General features: G+C 47.6%; 1 protein-coding gene across 1 annotated transcript; it reads left to right on the top strand.

Moving 5' to 3' along the window:
* The first annotated feature begins 9371 nt into the window (after positions 1-9371).
* LOC125942707 (shematrin-like protein 2) lies at positions 9372-11300 on the top strand. The gene is made up of 2 exons (XM_049660984.1): positions 9372-9516; positions 10933-11300. Exons 1-2 carry the CDS (start codon positions 9505-9507, stop codon positions 11194-11196), a joined length of 276 nt encoding a protein of 91 aa, XP_049516941.1. The 5' UTR covers positions 9372-9504; the 3' UTR covers positions 11197-11300.
* The last annotated feature ends 5879 nt before the right edge of the window (positions 11301-17179 follow it).

Here is a 17179-nt window from a genome sequence, read left to right on the forward strand (position 1 = left end):
GCGCAGGTTCTTCACTACGTAGAATTTTCGGGGTCATGCATTGTATGTTTACGAACGTGAAACTTGCGCGGACAAATGTACTGTGCTGGTAAAACTTCCTGCGCATCAGGACTTAAGTGCACTAAAAGGTGACTCTCAATGTACACCTTAGGCGGCAGTGTGCGAACAAGAAAGCTAAGCCACGGCCCCGAAGGGAACGCCCTCGAGCTTGCACTATACACTACATGAACTTCCTGGTTGCACAAAAGCCGACACGCGCTGTTTACTTGTTCTCTTTTTGTCCTCCACAAAGTCTGCCGTTAGAACGTGCAGGGGCGCGCGCGAGCGCGTGGTTGTGCCGAATGCAAATAGGGTCGCCGAATAAGAGCTTCCTATCGTGCAGCGAGCGCACAGCTACTCGCGCTTCGATTACGCGATTAGAACCCCTCGAGGGGCGGTGGCTGCTCCGCCAGGCCGTTACGACGCTGCCGCATTTTCGTGCACTGCAGTGTACACGTGTAGCTTCGCAACGGTAATAAAATACGCTCAGTATAGCGGAAGCGTCGACGTATGCCGCGCTGCTACTGGCAACGGCTGTGCCCCTTTCATAAATGGTCGCGCAATGCTCCTGAATCTTACTAAGCCAGGCTGCACGGAATAATTGTATGCATTAGTTAGGCAGGTGTTGTTTATTAGCTGCCATAATTACGCGCACAATTTGGCTACAGACTCGGCTATTGATTGCAAACCACAACTCTTATGCGAGAAGAAAATCAATTATAAGGAGAGGTAAGCCACGCACACTTAATATAATTATCGCTGGCTATTGAAAATCGCATGTACTCAAACAAACAGTTGTAGTAAGAAGAAAAAGAAAGCAGAAAAAAAATCTGACACATACAGACTCTCGAGGCGCAATATATCACGAGCACACAATGTATATGAATGCTTAGATCCTCTCTATACAATCATTCTTGGAGAGCTGGAACTTTTATAGCACAACTCACAATCAACTATAATCAAATCAATATTTGAAAGAAAATAACGAAGGATCTCTATACATATATCTGCATGATGAGAGCCTGTAGGTGATTCGGTAGACCTCGGGTCTATCTTCTAAATCGTGGTGACCACGAACGATTACTCGCTCCTGGTGGACACTCCTTAAGGAACTACCCCGTACAAGCATTCTCGGTGCCAGTGTCTAAGACGTCTCAGTTTTTTTAAAACAGCGACACCCGTTAAAAGCTCGAAACTGGGCTTGCGGTCTCCGTTCGTCCGCCATTTCCATTCCGCCGACGACCATCGTCGTCTCTCTCTCTCTCTCTCTACTTTCATTTAGAGTTGACGCTAACGCGCAGATTGGGCGCTTCGCAATTTGTACGTGGTTTTCTGCCCCACGGAGACTCCGGGAGTGGTGCTGTCTGTGCATGTATTTCGGAGGCCACAGCAGTCAATACTCTAGCGGACGGAGACGATGTTGTGCGCGTCGCAATGAAGTCTATGCGGTGCCCGTGGTGAGAGACGACTGCTGTCGCAGCATAGCCTCTGTCAGTATAGCCTGCTGTCCAGAGCCTGAAGAATCGCCGAAGTGGTCTTCATTCTTTTCTCTACACTTTACAGTATTATTCAGCATTATAGGATACTGGACAAGGGGCTGAGCTTTGTGGACGAGGTGAGTTATTGTAAACATGATAATAAAACAGTTGCACGCAACTCACACTTGGAGATTTTATTCAGCCTACCATCTGTAACCATCTAGCTCCTGGCTAAAGTGACTCCAAGGCCCTAGGTGCACAAAACCAACTTGACAGCAAGGACCTGTTCCGCTTCTTTCGACACGTTTGTTGAGCGACGCTTGGTCCATCCCTCTCACAAACGCAGCCGCGTGGAACGGCAAGCGGAATGCTTGGCCACACAAGCGGGTCAAGGAGCGCATCGGAATCGGCTGTTTTATTCGAAAAGTCGATCCAGCCTTCAAATGGCCATAACTGCTTTCCGCCGTGGCAATAAACCGAGTGAAGCGCTGGCGCTAACCTTGCACAAGTGAGTCACAACACGTCCCCTGAAATCCGGGACAATTAAGAGGAGCAAGCATCTCAGGACTATAGAACCACGGTTGGTTTTCAGTATGCCGAGCACCGCACGAGCACGCGTGTCTGCCGTAAAAGTGAGCAGAAGCCACCGCACTATCGCTCACTTAAGCGCCTTCTTTACTTCGACCTCAGGCGCCGAGAGGAGGAGGGGGATAATCCTCCCTGCAAATATCCGTGGTCTCATTGACCCCGTATGCGTAAACACGCGTTGCGTAGAGAGGAGTCATTGCACCGAGGTCAAATACGCGGAGAGCAACGCGGCTGGCAGCTCGAGGAATGAAGCTGTGTCTCCTTCGAAGCAGTAGCTGTTACGCGGCATCTTACCTTGCTCGAAATGATGCACACAGAAGGCCTTAGCAGCTGCCAGCCGTAGGCTGTAAATGAAAATAAGAAAAGAAATCAACAGCCCTGTGCGTTCTACAAGCGCCTCAACAGACGTATACGTGCAGGTACTCTGGGCAGCCGATGAAATTGAGTAAAGGTGTGTGTGTGTGTGGGGGGGGACTCAGGAAGAAACAGAACGCACGGCGCTGATTTTGTGCACAAAGGTAAAATTTGTGGTCGAAGGAAAGCTGGCGCTGACTCGGCGACAAACGCATAGCGACCCGTGACAGCGGCGTCGTCAAAAGCGCGCTGCTAGACGATTTTCTTACACCGCAGCAGATGCTGTCACGGAGGCAATTTGGAGAGAGTGTCATCGTTTTCACATGGATAAATGCACTCCTACAGAGTAGCTGCATGTCGGGTAACATCACTCCAGTGCGGTATGACTGACCCAAAATAAACGCATCCATGCAGAGAAAACCGTCGTCATGTTTTTGTTTGTTTTTATTTTTTACCTGGGGAGAGGCCCATAATTGTGCCACGACAACTAACCGTATTTGGATTAGAGCGATCTTTGAAAGTGAGCGTTTGTTATTGGCGTTTCATTGAACTGTGGTATTCGCATGCGCTGCGTTACCATTGCTCCAGGCTAGGCTCTTTGTTAGATAAGTTATTCTGATCGGTGATTCACTTTTTTCTTGATACTTTAACGATATCTTTCTGTATTGTCGGCCGTGGTGGTTCTACAGATAGGGCACTTTACATATGATAACGGGGTTACGGTTTCTTTTTCCTGCCACGGCTGACTCGTTCCGAGAATGGTTGAATGTAATAATGCTGCATGTCGTACTGTCATTTTTGTGAAACTATATGAATCAACCAAAGTAAAAAAAGAAATTTACGTGCGCAGCTAGAACTCGTACGTGAAACTAAAACCTTCTATTGATATATTTCCGCTACAAGTTATGGCCTATATATATATGACACCCTATATGCTCAACAATTTCAGTGAGCTGTGGGCAAGTTTCGGTTAGCCCATAGCTTGAGCGGAGATTCTTGGCGGTCGTTTAACGAGGTCACGTAGTATTGACCACCACAGCTAAGGCGTTGCGCTGCTGAGCACGAGATCTCGGGATGGAATCCCGGCCGCGGCGGCCGCATTTCGATGGAGGCGAAATGCAAAAACGCCCGTGTGCTTGTGTTGTAGTGCACGTTAAAGAACCCCAGGTGGTCAAAATTAATCCGGAGCCCTCCACTACGGCGTACCTCACGTAAAACCCTAGAAAGAAGAAGAAGTATTGACCACATCAGCACAAATATGTGCAAATGTAGAAATATAATTTTGTTGGTTGTGTTATCAAGGAAAACGTGTCTGACCGCTATTTTGTCTTGTCATTTGCATGCGATGCTACCATTTTACCTCGAAGCCTGAACATAAATAAGTATGTATTAATTTCCGAACAAGTAGGTAAATGTGTAAGCGTTCTCAAATGGGATGCACTAAGACAACAACCACATGAAAGCTTGCGAACTGATCTGCTTAAAGAAATCTATGAATGATGCCAGCAGAAAATTCAAATAAACAAAGAAATAAAGCAACGCCGATGAATTCGTGCCCAAATAATGTCCATGTCTTCATGCCATATCCATGCTTATCCCATGATCCATGTCTTCATCCAATCTTCACGTCCAAATAATTTAGCTTCGCTATATTAAGAGCAGACGCCAATAGCCGGACGCTCTTGCAAGAGAGGACTTTAGACAGACAGGGAACAAAGTTAATCGGAAGAAATGGTGAACTATAGGAAGCACTATATCACGCAAATAAATATTTAGCCTGCAGTTGCAATGCTGGTAAAACATCAAACATGATAAATTTTATAATATCAAGGATACGAAGAAGAGTGCTGATGACTCAGGTGATCAGTACTCTGATGCCTCTCCGCAGTTACCCGGTGTGCAGCGGGCGAATGATGTTGGTAAGCCTTCTATTGAGTTAGTAAATGACGTCAGAAAATGGCGAGTATACGGGCACGTGTTCTGAACAGCATTTCGGTCCGAAATGTGGGTTCTGCTGACTTGCCAGCTGTTACGGTTTCTGAATAATGGGGTGTAATATAAACCATGAGCTCAACGAAACCCAAGGTTTCGATGAAGTTATCAGATTGAAGATAAAGTGGGTAATTTAATGCACTTATAACAATATTACTTTACATTTTAAGTAAATCATTAAATACTGGTCAGATACATTATAATACGAAAGACAAAAACTTTAAGGCCTCTTTATAAGAAATCACCAAGAAAACTTCATGAAAATAATCAACTTCAATTCTTTTGTTGTTTATAGAACAGAACACACTCGGTAAGATTGTGCATGTCAATATATGATCTCATTTTGTGAAAAGTTTACACTTATTAATCTAGCCCAGTTTGATTTTCGCTCAGGAAAGAGTACTATTAGCCTAATAAACATTTTTTGGGGCAATATCCGTAATGAAATTGGCAAAAAATATTCTGATGACTCTTTGTTGACTTACAAAGAACATTCTGCGCGTTAGATCATGAATTACAACTTTCAAAGATGATGACTGCAGCTATGACTTCAGAGGCTCATATTACTCATTTCTGTTTCAGTGACTATTGCTGCTGAGCACAAGCTCACGGGTTCCATTCGCGGCCACATTTGAATGTGCGAGAAATGTAAAAAAAAAAAAAAGAAAAACGCTCTTGTTCTTGGTTTTAGGTGCGCTATCATTTGTTATCATTTTAGTGCGCTATCATTTTAGGTGCGCTATCATATGCGCTATTATTAGTGCATTTTATTTGTGCTGGCTCTCGCTTCAACGCGCACTAAACGTCGAAACCACTGCGCATACGAAGCTACCGACACTCGGCGCATGCCCTTTGTCTTCATCGCAGATCGCTTTGAAGATGAGGCCCGCGCGGGCGCCCACTTCGCCCACATCGCAGATCACTTTCAAGATACGGTGCCCGCGTGGCCGCGCTGTGAGCAGCAGCCCAACACACCCCCCTCCCTCTCCATCACCTCGCGCCCGAGCCTCACGCGCGAAAGACCGCGTGCTTCCGGCCTGCCTTCCTCCGTCGCGTGCGCTAGCTACACTGAGCCGCGATAGCCGGCTCACCCTCGTACGCTTTCACACGTACACACAGCCTACGGGGCGCGGTGGCGATTTTATCGTCGTTGGACTTTATACGGAACCTCACGGCGACGGCGACGCCGACGGCCGAAATGTGCTTGGAGTGTCCATATAATTGCTCTCGCAATTAAATTTAAGCACTGTTAAAAACAACGAGGACAGATGACAAACATTGCATCCAATTGTACATGCTACTAACAGCAATATCAAAGACATGCAGCAAGCACATAAAACGCATGGATTGTGAAAGCGGTGGGCCTAAAAAGGCCTTCTGATGTCATGGCTGTTCATGTCAACGTGAGAGAGGGAGAATAAACATCTTTAATATGTGAATGTAGCTTTGGAGAGGCGTCCTCATTCCAGAATGGCTTGAGTTCGGGCCTCTTCCTCGGCACTCGCGATCAGCCGTTGCTAATCCTCGCGGTCGGAGCTGGCCAAGGCTCTCTCCCAAAGCTCGTTGATGTGATAAGGGTTGGGATCATTTAGTGGTGGCTGTCTACAACCTACTACTATATGCCTAAAGGACCCTCGTTCTCCGCAGAAGTGGCATTGTGGAGAGAGAGAAAGCAGTCATAAGGAAAATGCAGGGAGGTAACCAGGCTGAGCCCGGTACGCTACCATGCAGTGGGGAAAGGACAAATGTGATTGAAAGAAGAGAAGGAAGAGAGAAGTTCACACTTTGCATTGTTACACACACAAGCGTTCATCGCTGAGTCAGTCACAGGCAGTGATACAGGCTGGTGCATTTCAAGAAACGCAGTAGCGCCGTTGCGGCCTTTCACATAGCGAACGCACGAGGCCACGAGCCCAAGATCTCCTCTGTGAAAGGCCAGTCATCGAAGTATCCCAAAGCTGTCCAAAGGGCACTCCTCTCATGTTCGTATGTGGGGCAGTCACACCGGAGATGTGTGGTCATTTCTTCAACACCACATGTGCTACAACTGGCAATGTCCGCGATTCCAATTAGGAATGAGCAGGTGTTTGTGAAAGAAACTCCTATTCGCAGGCGGCACAGTAACGTTTCTTCCCGTCGGTTAAAACCGGGTAAAAGTTGTAATCTCATACGCGGGTCCCTGGCATATAGGCGCCGGTTGTGGAACTCCGGTGTATTCCATTTCTTTAAAGTAATAATATGGGCAAGACCACGGAGTTGCCGCGCTGCATCCGTTCTCGAGAATGGTATCGAGGTGCTTTCGACAATGGCATCGAGGTGCTTTCACATTCATCATGTGCCTTACGGGCAGCTTTGTAGGCCCTTTTATTCTTCTTTCTGGGGCTTTACGTGGGGTTTTACGAGCAATGTTGCAGTGCCCAGGTAGCCACTGAAATACAATGTCGTGGCCTCTGCCCGTCGCTTGATGGTAGCGTAATCATATCTCTGCTACCAGTTCTTCGTATGGGCTGCGGCATAGAGCTGATAAGAGTGATTGCGGGGCTCCTTTGAGTCACAGAATATATCCCAGTGATTTGGTAACTGTTGAAGCACATAAAGTACTGTGCTACGGAGGGCAGCACGTTCGAACCCTGTCGATGTTGTTACGTGGCAGATCTTGAACTTCTTGCAGATTGACGTCGACGGAATAACTACCGCACCAGTAGAGCTCATTAGAGTCGAAGAGCCGTCTGTATAAATGTGATCTGGATTGAAGCAGGAATCATGCAGTAGATGTAGAGCGGCTTGATTCAGGGAACAAGTTGGCAAGTCGGACTTCCTTCCAACTCCTGGAATAGAAAGTCGCACTTGTGGCTGCCGGAGACGCCACAAATTACAAGGTGATCTTGCTGCAGACGTGAAATCGGATGAAAGAGAGGATCGGTAGGAGGTTACAGTGTCCGAAAAAGTTGCCTCTGGTTGAGGCGTTGAGACTCAACCAGAGGCGTTGAGACTGGAGATGATTTCTCAACCTCAAAAAGGTGTTGAGACTGGAGATGATTTCTAAGGGTGTCTGTGGCGTACGTACTAATGGGATGTTCACTGGTGATGGTAATTGTGCGACTGTTGAAGCGCGGTAATTGTGTACCGTCTATGGGGTGATTTTTGGTTGAGTGGGGTATTAACTTGCAGAGCTCGGAGGAATCTCTCCTGCTCTCCAGGTTTTGACTTGTGTGGGGGAGGGCGTGCTCTGCGGTTTGGCATGTAATGTTGTGTGATGTATTGGTACGAAACTAGAGGGTGCATGCGCTTGGACTAGGATTCTTCGGTGTCTGCTCGGCGGGTGAAATCTCGAGCCACGAGGTCGGCGAATTCGTTGTAAGGAATGCTGCGGTGAGCTGGCGCCCAGATGATCATGATTGGTCTCGTTGGCGGCTTTTGATTGATGATTCTGAGCGTGTTGGTATGAATTCTGCTGCTGGCAAAGCATGCGACACGCCTGTTGAGAGTCGGTCACTATGACTTCAACTTCTGTTTGGGGGGAGCGCGAGGACCATGACCGCTTCCTCGGTGTGGAGGGGATTCTTTTGGGGGTATGAAATGCTGCTCCGATGTTCTTTCTTCACGATTACTGTGGATGTTGTGGCTGCTCGTCGGGGTAAGAGGCCGCATCCGTGTAGGCTGTAGAGGATTGACGCCCATATTGCTTGTGTATGGCCCGGACCCGGGACTCCCTTCGCAGCGCGTGGTGCACTGAGTGCAACGTGAGAGCAGCATTAAATAAACATACGTCGCAGTGAAGCGGCTGCTGATAAACTTTGCATAAATACGGGGCGTGACCTACAACCCGAGTGCAGACTACCAACAGGAATTTAATTTTCGAACAGTCAGAAACATATATGACGTGAAGATGGTGAATAAATAAATCACAAGCGCGATAATAAAAACAGTATGACAAAGTCAAATCATAGTTATTTTCCGTCTCAATTCTTTGAACTTTCGAAACATGTGGAAGACTTTACGTTACTATACAGTATTAAGGGCGTCGGAGCAAACAAAATGTCATGACCCTTCTGACAGCGAAAAGCAGGTGCGCGTGCTTATAGTTCGAATCTAAATTCGTGTCAGTGTGTTTATACTAGTTGACAAACCGGTTTATTAACAGTTCCTTAAGCCCGCGATAAGTGGCACAATAACTCTTATTTTTTGTAGTGAACGCCAGAAGAGTTAAATAAGGCAAAGGTGACCCAAAACTTCTTAAAAAAAAGGAAATATATATATAGAAGGAAAGATAGGAAGCTGAAACGCTTTCAAATTTTTGGCCTTAAATATGCGTAATAATAAACTGCCTGGGAAAAGAGTGAGAAAAGAAAGCGCAGGAAAATTATGGTCTCGGGTCTGCACCCTACACTCTAAAAACAGTTTGAGGCGTACCTTTGTTCCACAACGCTGCGCGCCCGGCACTTCCACGTCAACAGTTTTTAGAGTAGATACGCGCTCGTATGCCCAAGCGCTTCGCAACTCGCATTCGTCACTCCTTTCACAGCAAATCGCAACTCTCAGGAGGCCCGTCACCGTAAATCTCTCGCTATATTTTCGATGTCCTCTGTTTGTTTTCAAATCGCTTAACCTGGCCCTCCGGTCGGGTTCACCTGCCGTAATCCTGTTCGTGCGCAATCTCCGGTGACCTACTGCCACCAGTCGGTGCGTTATCAGGTGCCAAGCTGCTCACGTGGCTGACTGCATTTCCTAGAGTGGGTGTCTGCACACATAAAAAGAAAGGCACCGGCAGCACGCGAGTGTCCGCCTTAACGCTTTCGCCACTTTCGCGTATCAGTAAGCCATCTCACCTAGTTGTCATTCGTCGGACGATATCCTCGCTCGGCGTGCGGTGCTGATACCAAATGGCCTGTCGTTGTGTGACAAGCCCGAGACGCCCCGTTGGATGGAGATAACATTCAAAGGCGTCGACGACGGGGACAGTATATAAGCAGCCACTCAGCAGTGCAGAGAGCATTCACTGCAGACAGGATTCACTGAGCCTACTCAGCAGCCACCGCAAACTTCCATCACCATGAAGACCATTGTAAGTGAGCAGCATTGACTAGCGCGGCAAGTCAGGGAGGGGGACTTGAGAACTGCACAGGACTACGTGCACTTAAACTATATAACATTCGAGAAGCATTTGCAGCACCATTAAAAGGGTAACAAACAAAGAATTAATATCACAGGTAGCAAACGCATGCAAGCAGAGGTTCTTACGCATGCACATATTTTATTGAATTTGTTGGAAGAGAGGAGAGGATGAGTAGGAGAATTTTCGAAGAATAATTTGGTGTTGCCATTCACGCCGCTGCCAGCAGTGCTTATAGTGATGCGAATGAATAAGAGTTCTCGAATGGCTAAGAATGAGAAGTTAGGAGTACGTAAATCATCAATTAATTTAGTGTAACAAGCAGGACCCTGTTTTTGTTTGCTCTACAACATAAAGTTGTGGACAGCTCTTCCCCATTAATGTCAAGAATTAACGTCAGGACAGAACCAACCTGAGACCAGCATGCCCACCTAAGAGGAAGCTGGACTTAGAGCAAGTGCACGGCTGACCATTCTGGTACTTGTTCTAGACTTGCCTGCTTTTTCTTGAGCGTTGTGAGGAAGGTAATTTCCTCCGGCACTAACTAGGAAGCCTACTTGAAGCGAAGTTCAATTTTCCTGAAAAGTGGCAGGTGCGAATGAGAAGACGGATGAAAACGGCAGATGAAAGAAAGCAAGAAAGCAATAAATAAATAAATAAATAAATAAATAAATAAATAAATAAATAAATAAATAAATAAATAAATAAATAAATAAATAAATAAATAAACACCTTTATGGTCTCATATGTTCGGCGTTCAAGGTTAGTTCATTGTGGCAGCTGGATGGCTCGGAGCACTTTCGCTTCCTGCTTCATCGCTTTGAGTCATGTTTATTTTTGAGAAACGGGCTATTGGTATTAACAGTTGCCGTTGCAAGGACGAAATCGCTGACCTGAACTTTATTTATTTGGGCAAAACGTGTCTTTAACCTGAAAGCTGAGCATTTGTAGTAAACTATAGTGTGCACACCACTGAACAATTATTTTGATCGAGTACGAGTAAATGGCCGGCTGTGCTGTGTTCTCACCTATAACTTAAACTTCGTAGTATGCCCTGGCTACACATTAGAGAAACGGATCCAACATTATTAACCCTTCCTTTCGGTTTACTTATTTTTGTTCACTGCATTAACATTCAGCACCTCTGCAGGCTTGGTACATCCAAACATGCTACAATATGAAATAGATGCATGATCATTTATCTCTTTATAATAGGTAAACTTGTGTTCGAAAGCATTTTGTAGCGACAAGGAATACTTGAATTTCGGTTGTGCAACAAGTAGACGACCAACCAGAAGAGTGCTTCGGTGTCGGTGCACCGCACTTTCTTACCTCGCGTTGATTTGTGTTGTCGTCTCTCTTCTGCAGGCTGTCCTCGCTACCCTCGCTGTCCTCCTCGCCCTCGGAAGTGCAGGCTACCTCGGAGGATACGGCGGACTCGGATACGGCGGTTACGGCGGCTACGGTGGCCTTGGTTACGGCGGCTACGGTCTGGGCTACGGCGGCTACGGCTTGGGTTATGGCGGCTACGGTCTTGGCTACGGCGGCTATGGCGGCTACGGCGGCTACGGCGGCTATGGCGGCTACGGCGGATATGGTGGTTACGGGCTAGGCTACGGCTACAAGGGTTGATGACGGAAGAAAGAAGAGTGACTAAGAGGATGAACGTTCAGGTGCTTGCTACGACGTGGCACGGAAATACCAAGGATGCCAGTGAGACTATAAGACGGGTAATAAAATTGTCTAAAGAAGTAAAGTTCGCCAGTCTTTCTTATTTCGCTTGCAGCTGACGCTGGCCTATAGAGTCGAGTCGTAATTTGAATGACCGCATATATGCACTACATACTTATTTATGGGCGCAGTGGCACAACTGCCGCTTTCAGTAGTTCTCCATGCAAACTTTGATCGACTTAGGCAGTTATGACCCTTGTGCGTCTTGCTTTAGTTGCAGTTAGGGAGAAAGGTAAACGCAGCGAATAATTTTAGGTCTGGACTTACGCGGCCTCTCTCAGTAATGACAATTGCTTGCTGTAGGTCTCAACAGGGACAGAATAAGGCATAATATTGTAACGCATGGGATGGGTTTGTTTACAAGATGATAGATGGTTAGCGTAGCGCAAGGGACAGGATGGTCATCCAAGGCCAGTAGGCAGCGGCCAGCTCCTCGCACACTCCTCTACTTTTTCTTCCTTCGGCTGCGCCGTGCAGCGTGAATGTTTCTCCGGGAGCAGACGAAGCTCTCCGAGCGAGTTACATAGCCCGATGGTGGTACAGCTTGAGTCGGGCGACGTGCACGACTTGCGTTTTGTGAAGTCACTCTTACGATGACGTCCCTCAAACGTTTCAGTATGACGTATATGGGCCGGTGTATCATGACAGAAATCTTGCGTACAGCCCCCTTTTCCGTACAGGTGCTCAAAGCCAAACAAAGTCCCCCGGAGAAAATGTGACGAGCATATGTCGAACATCATAACGAGCCTTGGCACGATCTTGAGAGAAGAGATTCCTGAGGTGGGCCAGTCGACGGGCTTCTTCGGCACGACATAAAGTCTGGCCTATTGAAGAGTCATCATGTGGGGAACAGGGAAGGATGGTATTGCTGAAGCTTTGGGGGTTGCGAGCATAGAGAAGAAAGAAAGGCGCATAGCCTATGACTGCATGCTCGACAGTATTGTAAGTGTACGTAACAACGGGTAAAATGGAATCCACATTTTTTTATTTGTGGAGACATACATGGCAAGCATGTTGGCAGGGTACGATTCGCGCGCTCAGTGAGGCCGTTTGTTTGCGGTAGGTAAGGGGTCGTGTGCCGTTAAGCACGTCCACAAAGACGAAGTAGTTCTTCAACAACGTCCGCAGTAAACTGTACGACGACGAAGTGTCTTCTTGGTAGAACGCTTCTATCTGTGTTTTCTGGTTTCTGGCAAAATCTTCGGAATTTCCTGGTGCCTTCGGCTCTCTGTTGTGTGTTCAAGGCCCAGGAGGGCCTTGCAGAGGCCCTCCTGGCCAGAGGTTATCACGGCCGTCCTTCACGAGGAAGAGAAGAAGCATGCTCAGTGACACCAAGGACACTGAGCTATACTCCGTGTCGGGTGATGACTCATCGGATGATAGCTTCATTTCTGTCCGCATAAGGAGGGCCAAAAGAAGGACTGTCAACGCGAATGCATCAACGCAAGCGAGCACGGCGACTATGAAGTCAAGGCCTGAATGCTGGCCTCACGCCATCGTGTTCGTGCCCGAGGAACCCTCAAGCAACCTCCGATTGCCGAACAGGCAAGAACTATCTGTTTTCTCGGAAGGGGTCGTGCCGAATGAAATTAAGGACATTCGGATAAACACGCGCAAAAATGTTCTCGCAATCCATTTTTTCCAACGGGAGTGCGCTCGAAAAACTGAAGCAGATCTCGGAGCTACGACGCATCGAAGTGCATTTCTATATCCCGATGAACGATGCATCCACAGCAGGTGTAATTTATGACATTGATGTCGCCATTCTCAACACGGACTTGCCTGTCCTGGTTAAACCAATAAGTGAGGGTGTTGTCATCACGCATATGAGCCGCCTTGGAACTTCGCGCTGCGTCAAAATGATTTTCGACGGAGATTGCATCCATCGCACGTTTAAGTCGGTCACTTCCGGCACCCGGTTCGGCCATTCGTACAAAAACCTCTTCAATGCCATCAGTGCTTTAGGCTTGGACATGTCAAGGGGGTCTGTCCAAACTCGTTACTGTGTCCCCGGTGTGCTGAACCTCACGCGGAGGACACTTGCCAGGCTACTGTCCTAAAGTGCGGCAACTGTAATGGTTGTCATGCTGCCTCGTCTGAGGAATGCCCTCGCATCAAGAAAGAGGTTGCAGTTCTCAAGCAAATGGTTCGGGACAATTCGTCACAGAGGGATGTTGACGAAAGGATCCGGCGTCGGCGTCACCGAGCCTCCTCAAAAAAAGGCAGATACACGAAAGGAGAGTGGCCCGTCCATTGTAGCACCCACATTCTCCAGTTAGGCCACAAAGGGGCTGAACAGCACAAGAAAGTCAGCTGAAAGGAATCTTTCTCAAGAAGAATGGCCTGCGCTTGTGAGCCAGCAACTTCCCAAAGAACCACAGATTGTCAAGCCCGCTCGGGAGCCTACTACTGCCACTGATGACACGCCCAAAGCAGATCGTCAAGTCGTTTCAATGCTGCGACCCCTCATAGATGCCATTCGACTGATTTTGTCGCACCTTGGAACCACGTCTGCTCGAAGTTCATTGAAAGTACTGGATGCCTTAAGCCCAGTGCTTGAACCTCTCGAACAGAGACATGGCCAACCATCACCCATCCTTTCGAGAAGAAGTCAAGGCAGCCTCAGTCATCCAGTGGAACGCAAGAGGACTAAAGTCACGCCTTGCAGACTTTCGTCACTATATATATATATATATATATATATATATATATATATATATATATATACTAATTTGCTCCCAATCATTGTCACATGTGAGCCTAACGTGTCAAAACCAGTCAGATTATCGGGATACGAAGCTGTTATGTCCACAACTGGTGCATGCAGCAATGTCATCGTTTTTATTCGTGGAGAACTCACCTATGTTCGCCAGCCGATTCCGCCTCACGATGACAATCAATATGTTTGCCTAACAATTAAAAAGGGCAAACTCATGTTTACACTTGTAGGCATTTATATATCGTCTTCAAGTAATTTTGATTTCAAACGATTAACGAACATCTTGTCGGTGTGTCCTGCTCTATATGTCATCATCGGAGATTTTAATGCGCACCATATGGCATGGGGAAGTACAAGGACAAATGCAAGAGGAGAAAGACTAGCAAACTTCGCCTCCAACCACGGCATTTCACTCCTGAATGACGACAGCCCAACGTTTATACGAGGCGTGAATTATTGCAGCTGTCTTGACCTAGCTTTCGTCTCTAGCTCTTTCACAAGATAAGTTAAATGGTTTTTGGATATCGAGACACACGGGAGTGATCACATTCCCACGTACCTTATCACCAATGGGATGTCCAGGTCCTTCCCACGGAACACCACTCGATTAATTGACTGGACTACATTTACCTCCGCCATGAAACATGCTTGTCGAAAGGGCTTGTCCTCTGAATTAGACGAAACAATAAAGTGTAGATGCCACGCGCACGGTCACGGTTTCGTCGAAGCACACGGATTTGGATATAGAGTTGGAGTGGCTTCGTGTACTCCGTCGTCGTGCGGAGCGGCGATAACGGTTTACAAAATCCATCGATGACCCTTAGGACACCCAGACGACTACAAAAGAAAATTCAACGTCGCATGGATAGATTGGCAGCACGAGGTTGGACAATGTTTTGCCAGTCACTAGACCCCCGGAAGCCACTTTCCCACCGTACGTGGAGAACCGTACGTGGTCTGCGTTCCCTCCTTGAACAACGCTTCCCGTTCAAAGCGCTGGCGCTCTTCCAGAGGCGGTTGGATGACTTTTGTGCAAAGATCGTTTTGTGCAGAAGACTTTTGTGCAAAGATCGTTGGCCAAGCACCCGGTTCAGGGTCTCCAGCCTCCAGTGACAACCCCGTTTCGCGTGACTGCCGCATGGATCTTCCTTTCACCATTGAGGAACTTGAAGCGGCGCTTGCTCTATATGCAGGCGTTCTTCATCCCCGGGACCAGATTGAATATCCTACCGCGCCTTGAACAACCCGAGTGAATGCACACGGAGAGAACTGCTATATCTCTACAACGTATCCCGGCAAGCCGGCATGGTTCCCGAAGAATGGAAGACTAGCCGCTTGGTACCTCTCCTGAAGCAAGGAAAGTCCCTACTTTAACTCACCTCATATCGCCCAATAGCGCTGGCCAGCTGTGTGGGAAAGATAATGGAAAATACGATCCTTGCCCGCTTGGAGATCGCTCATCAATAGACAGTGTTGTTGATCTCGCTACGTATGTCCAGCATCAAAAGTCATGCAAAAGATAATCTTCAGCTTTGTTCTTGCATGTCAAGGGGGCATACGATAACGTATCTCACGAGGCTATCACCGATGCTTTTGAGATGGTTGGCCTAGGTAGTCGAGTTTTTCAATGGATTTCTCATTACATTTTTATGAGATCGTTCTTTGTGTGTACCGGCGATGGTCAAACCATACGAGACTACACCTACCGAGGCGTCCCTCAAGGCGGAGTACTAAGCCCCACCCTATTCAACCTCACACTCATTGGTCTCGTTGAAAATCTGCCAGCAGCGATCAAGATATCAATGAACGCAGACGACATATGTATATGAACTTCAGGTGTGACACGTCCTCAGATACGTGCAAGACTTCAAAAAGATGCTACCCTGACAGTTATATACCTCCGCAACCAAGGTCTTGAAATCTAGTCAGACAAATGTGCACTGGTGGCATTCACTCGCAAACCAATGACACCCTACGCCATCTCTATAAATGGCCAGGTAAGTTCTTATGAGAAGACTCACAAATTTCTTGGCATAATCATGGATAGAGATCTCTCATGGAGCCCGCACGTGACCTGCTTGAAACAGCGCAAGACAGCAATCTCCAAGCTTTTCAAGTTTCTGGGCATAAAGACTTGGGGAATGCCAGTGCATGCAATGTTGGAATTGTGCAGGGCTATTTTTGTGGGCTTCTTGAAATATAGTTTGCCCGTACTGACCAACACTTGCCAGACAAATCTTCGTGCTCTACAGGCTATTCAAGCTCGGGCTCTAAGGGTTCGTCTGGGTTTACCGAAATGCACATCGACAGTGGCGACTATTGCAATCGCCAGGGACCACCCCATGCAAACAGACATTGCGGTTGAAGTGTTGAGAGTGCATACTAGGCACTTTGCCCGGGCCCGTTCCCATCATCTGGCAACACTACCATCAGAAAGGCCGCAGGCATCATTTTGTACTGCGATTTCGGATTATTACACTCGCCTTCCATCAGGCTTCACCACCGCAACTAAGCCATCGATTCCTCCATGGTGTTTGGATCGACCTGCAGTGCACCTCACCGTACCAGGAATCAGAAAAAAAAATCTGATCTGTCATCACCTGCACTTGAACAACTAACTCTGCTCCTTTTGCACGAGAGGTACGCCGAACCCGTACATATTTATACTGATGGATTGGCAGCTCTCCAGTCTTCCTCTGGTGCCGTGGTTTTTCCAGCGAAAGCCACCACCATCAGTTTCGAGACGTGTCACCCAACGACATCGACGGCTGCGGAACTTGCAGCTCTTCGCGATACACTTCGTCTCTTCAGCCAAGAACAACTTCGAAGATGGTCGATATTCAGTGGCTCGAAGGCAGCACTGCAGTCTTTGCTATCAGCCCTGCGGCGTGGACCACACTAACAACTGGTCTTCGCGAATAGAGAACTAATCCATACCTTGACTGAGAAAGGACACCACGTGACATTTCTGTGGCTTGCAAGTCACTGCGGCATCGTAGGGAACGAACACGCCGATAACATTGCCCGGTTGGCTCTTCAAGGCGACGAAGAGGAGCCGATATTGACACAATGATGTGGGGCTCACGCACAGCGAGACGGCGAGCGCAAAGGTCGGCGCCATGAAAGACGACGAAGCACGTAGGCTGCACGTTCTTCTTCTGGCCG

This window comes from Dermacentor silvarum, chromosome 1 (assembly GCF_013339745.2).
Source record: "Dermacentor silvarum isolate Dsil-2018 chromosome 1, BIME_Dsil_1.4, whole genome shotgun sequence".
In the NCBI taxonomy this organism is placed as follows: Eukaryota; Metazoa; Arthropoda; class Arachnida; order Ixodida; family Ixodidae; genus Dermacentor; species Dermacentor silvarum.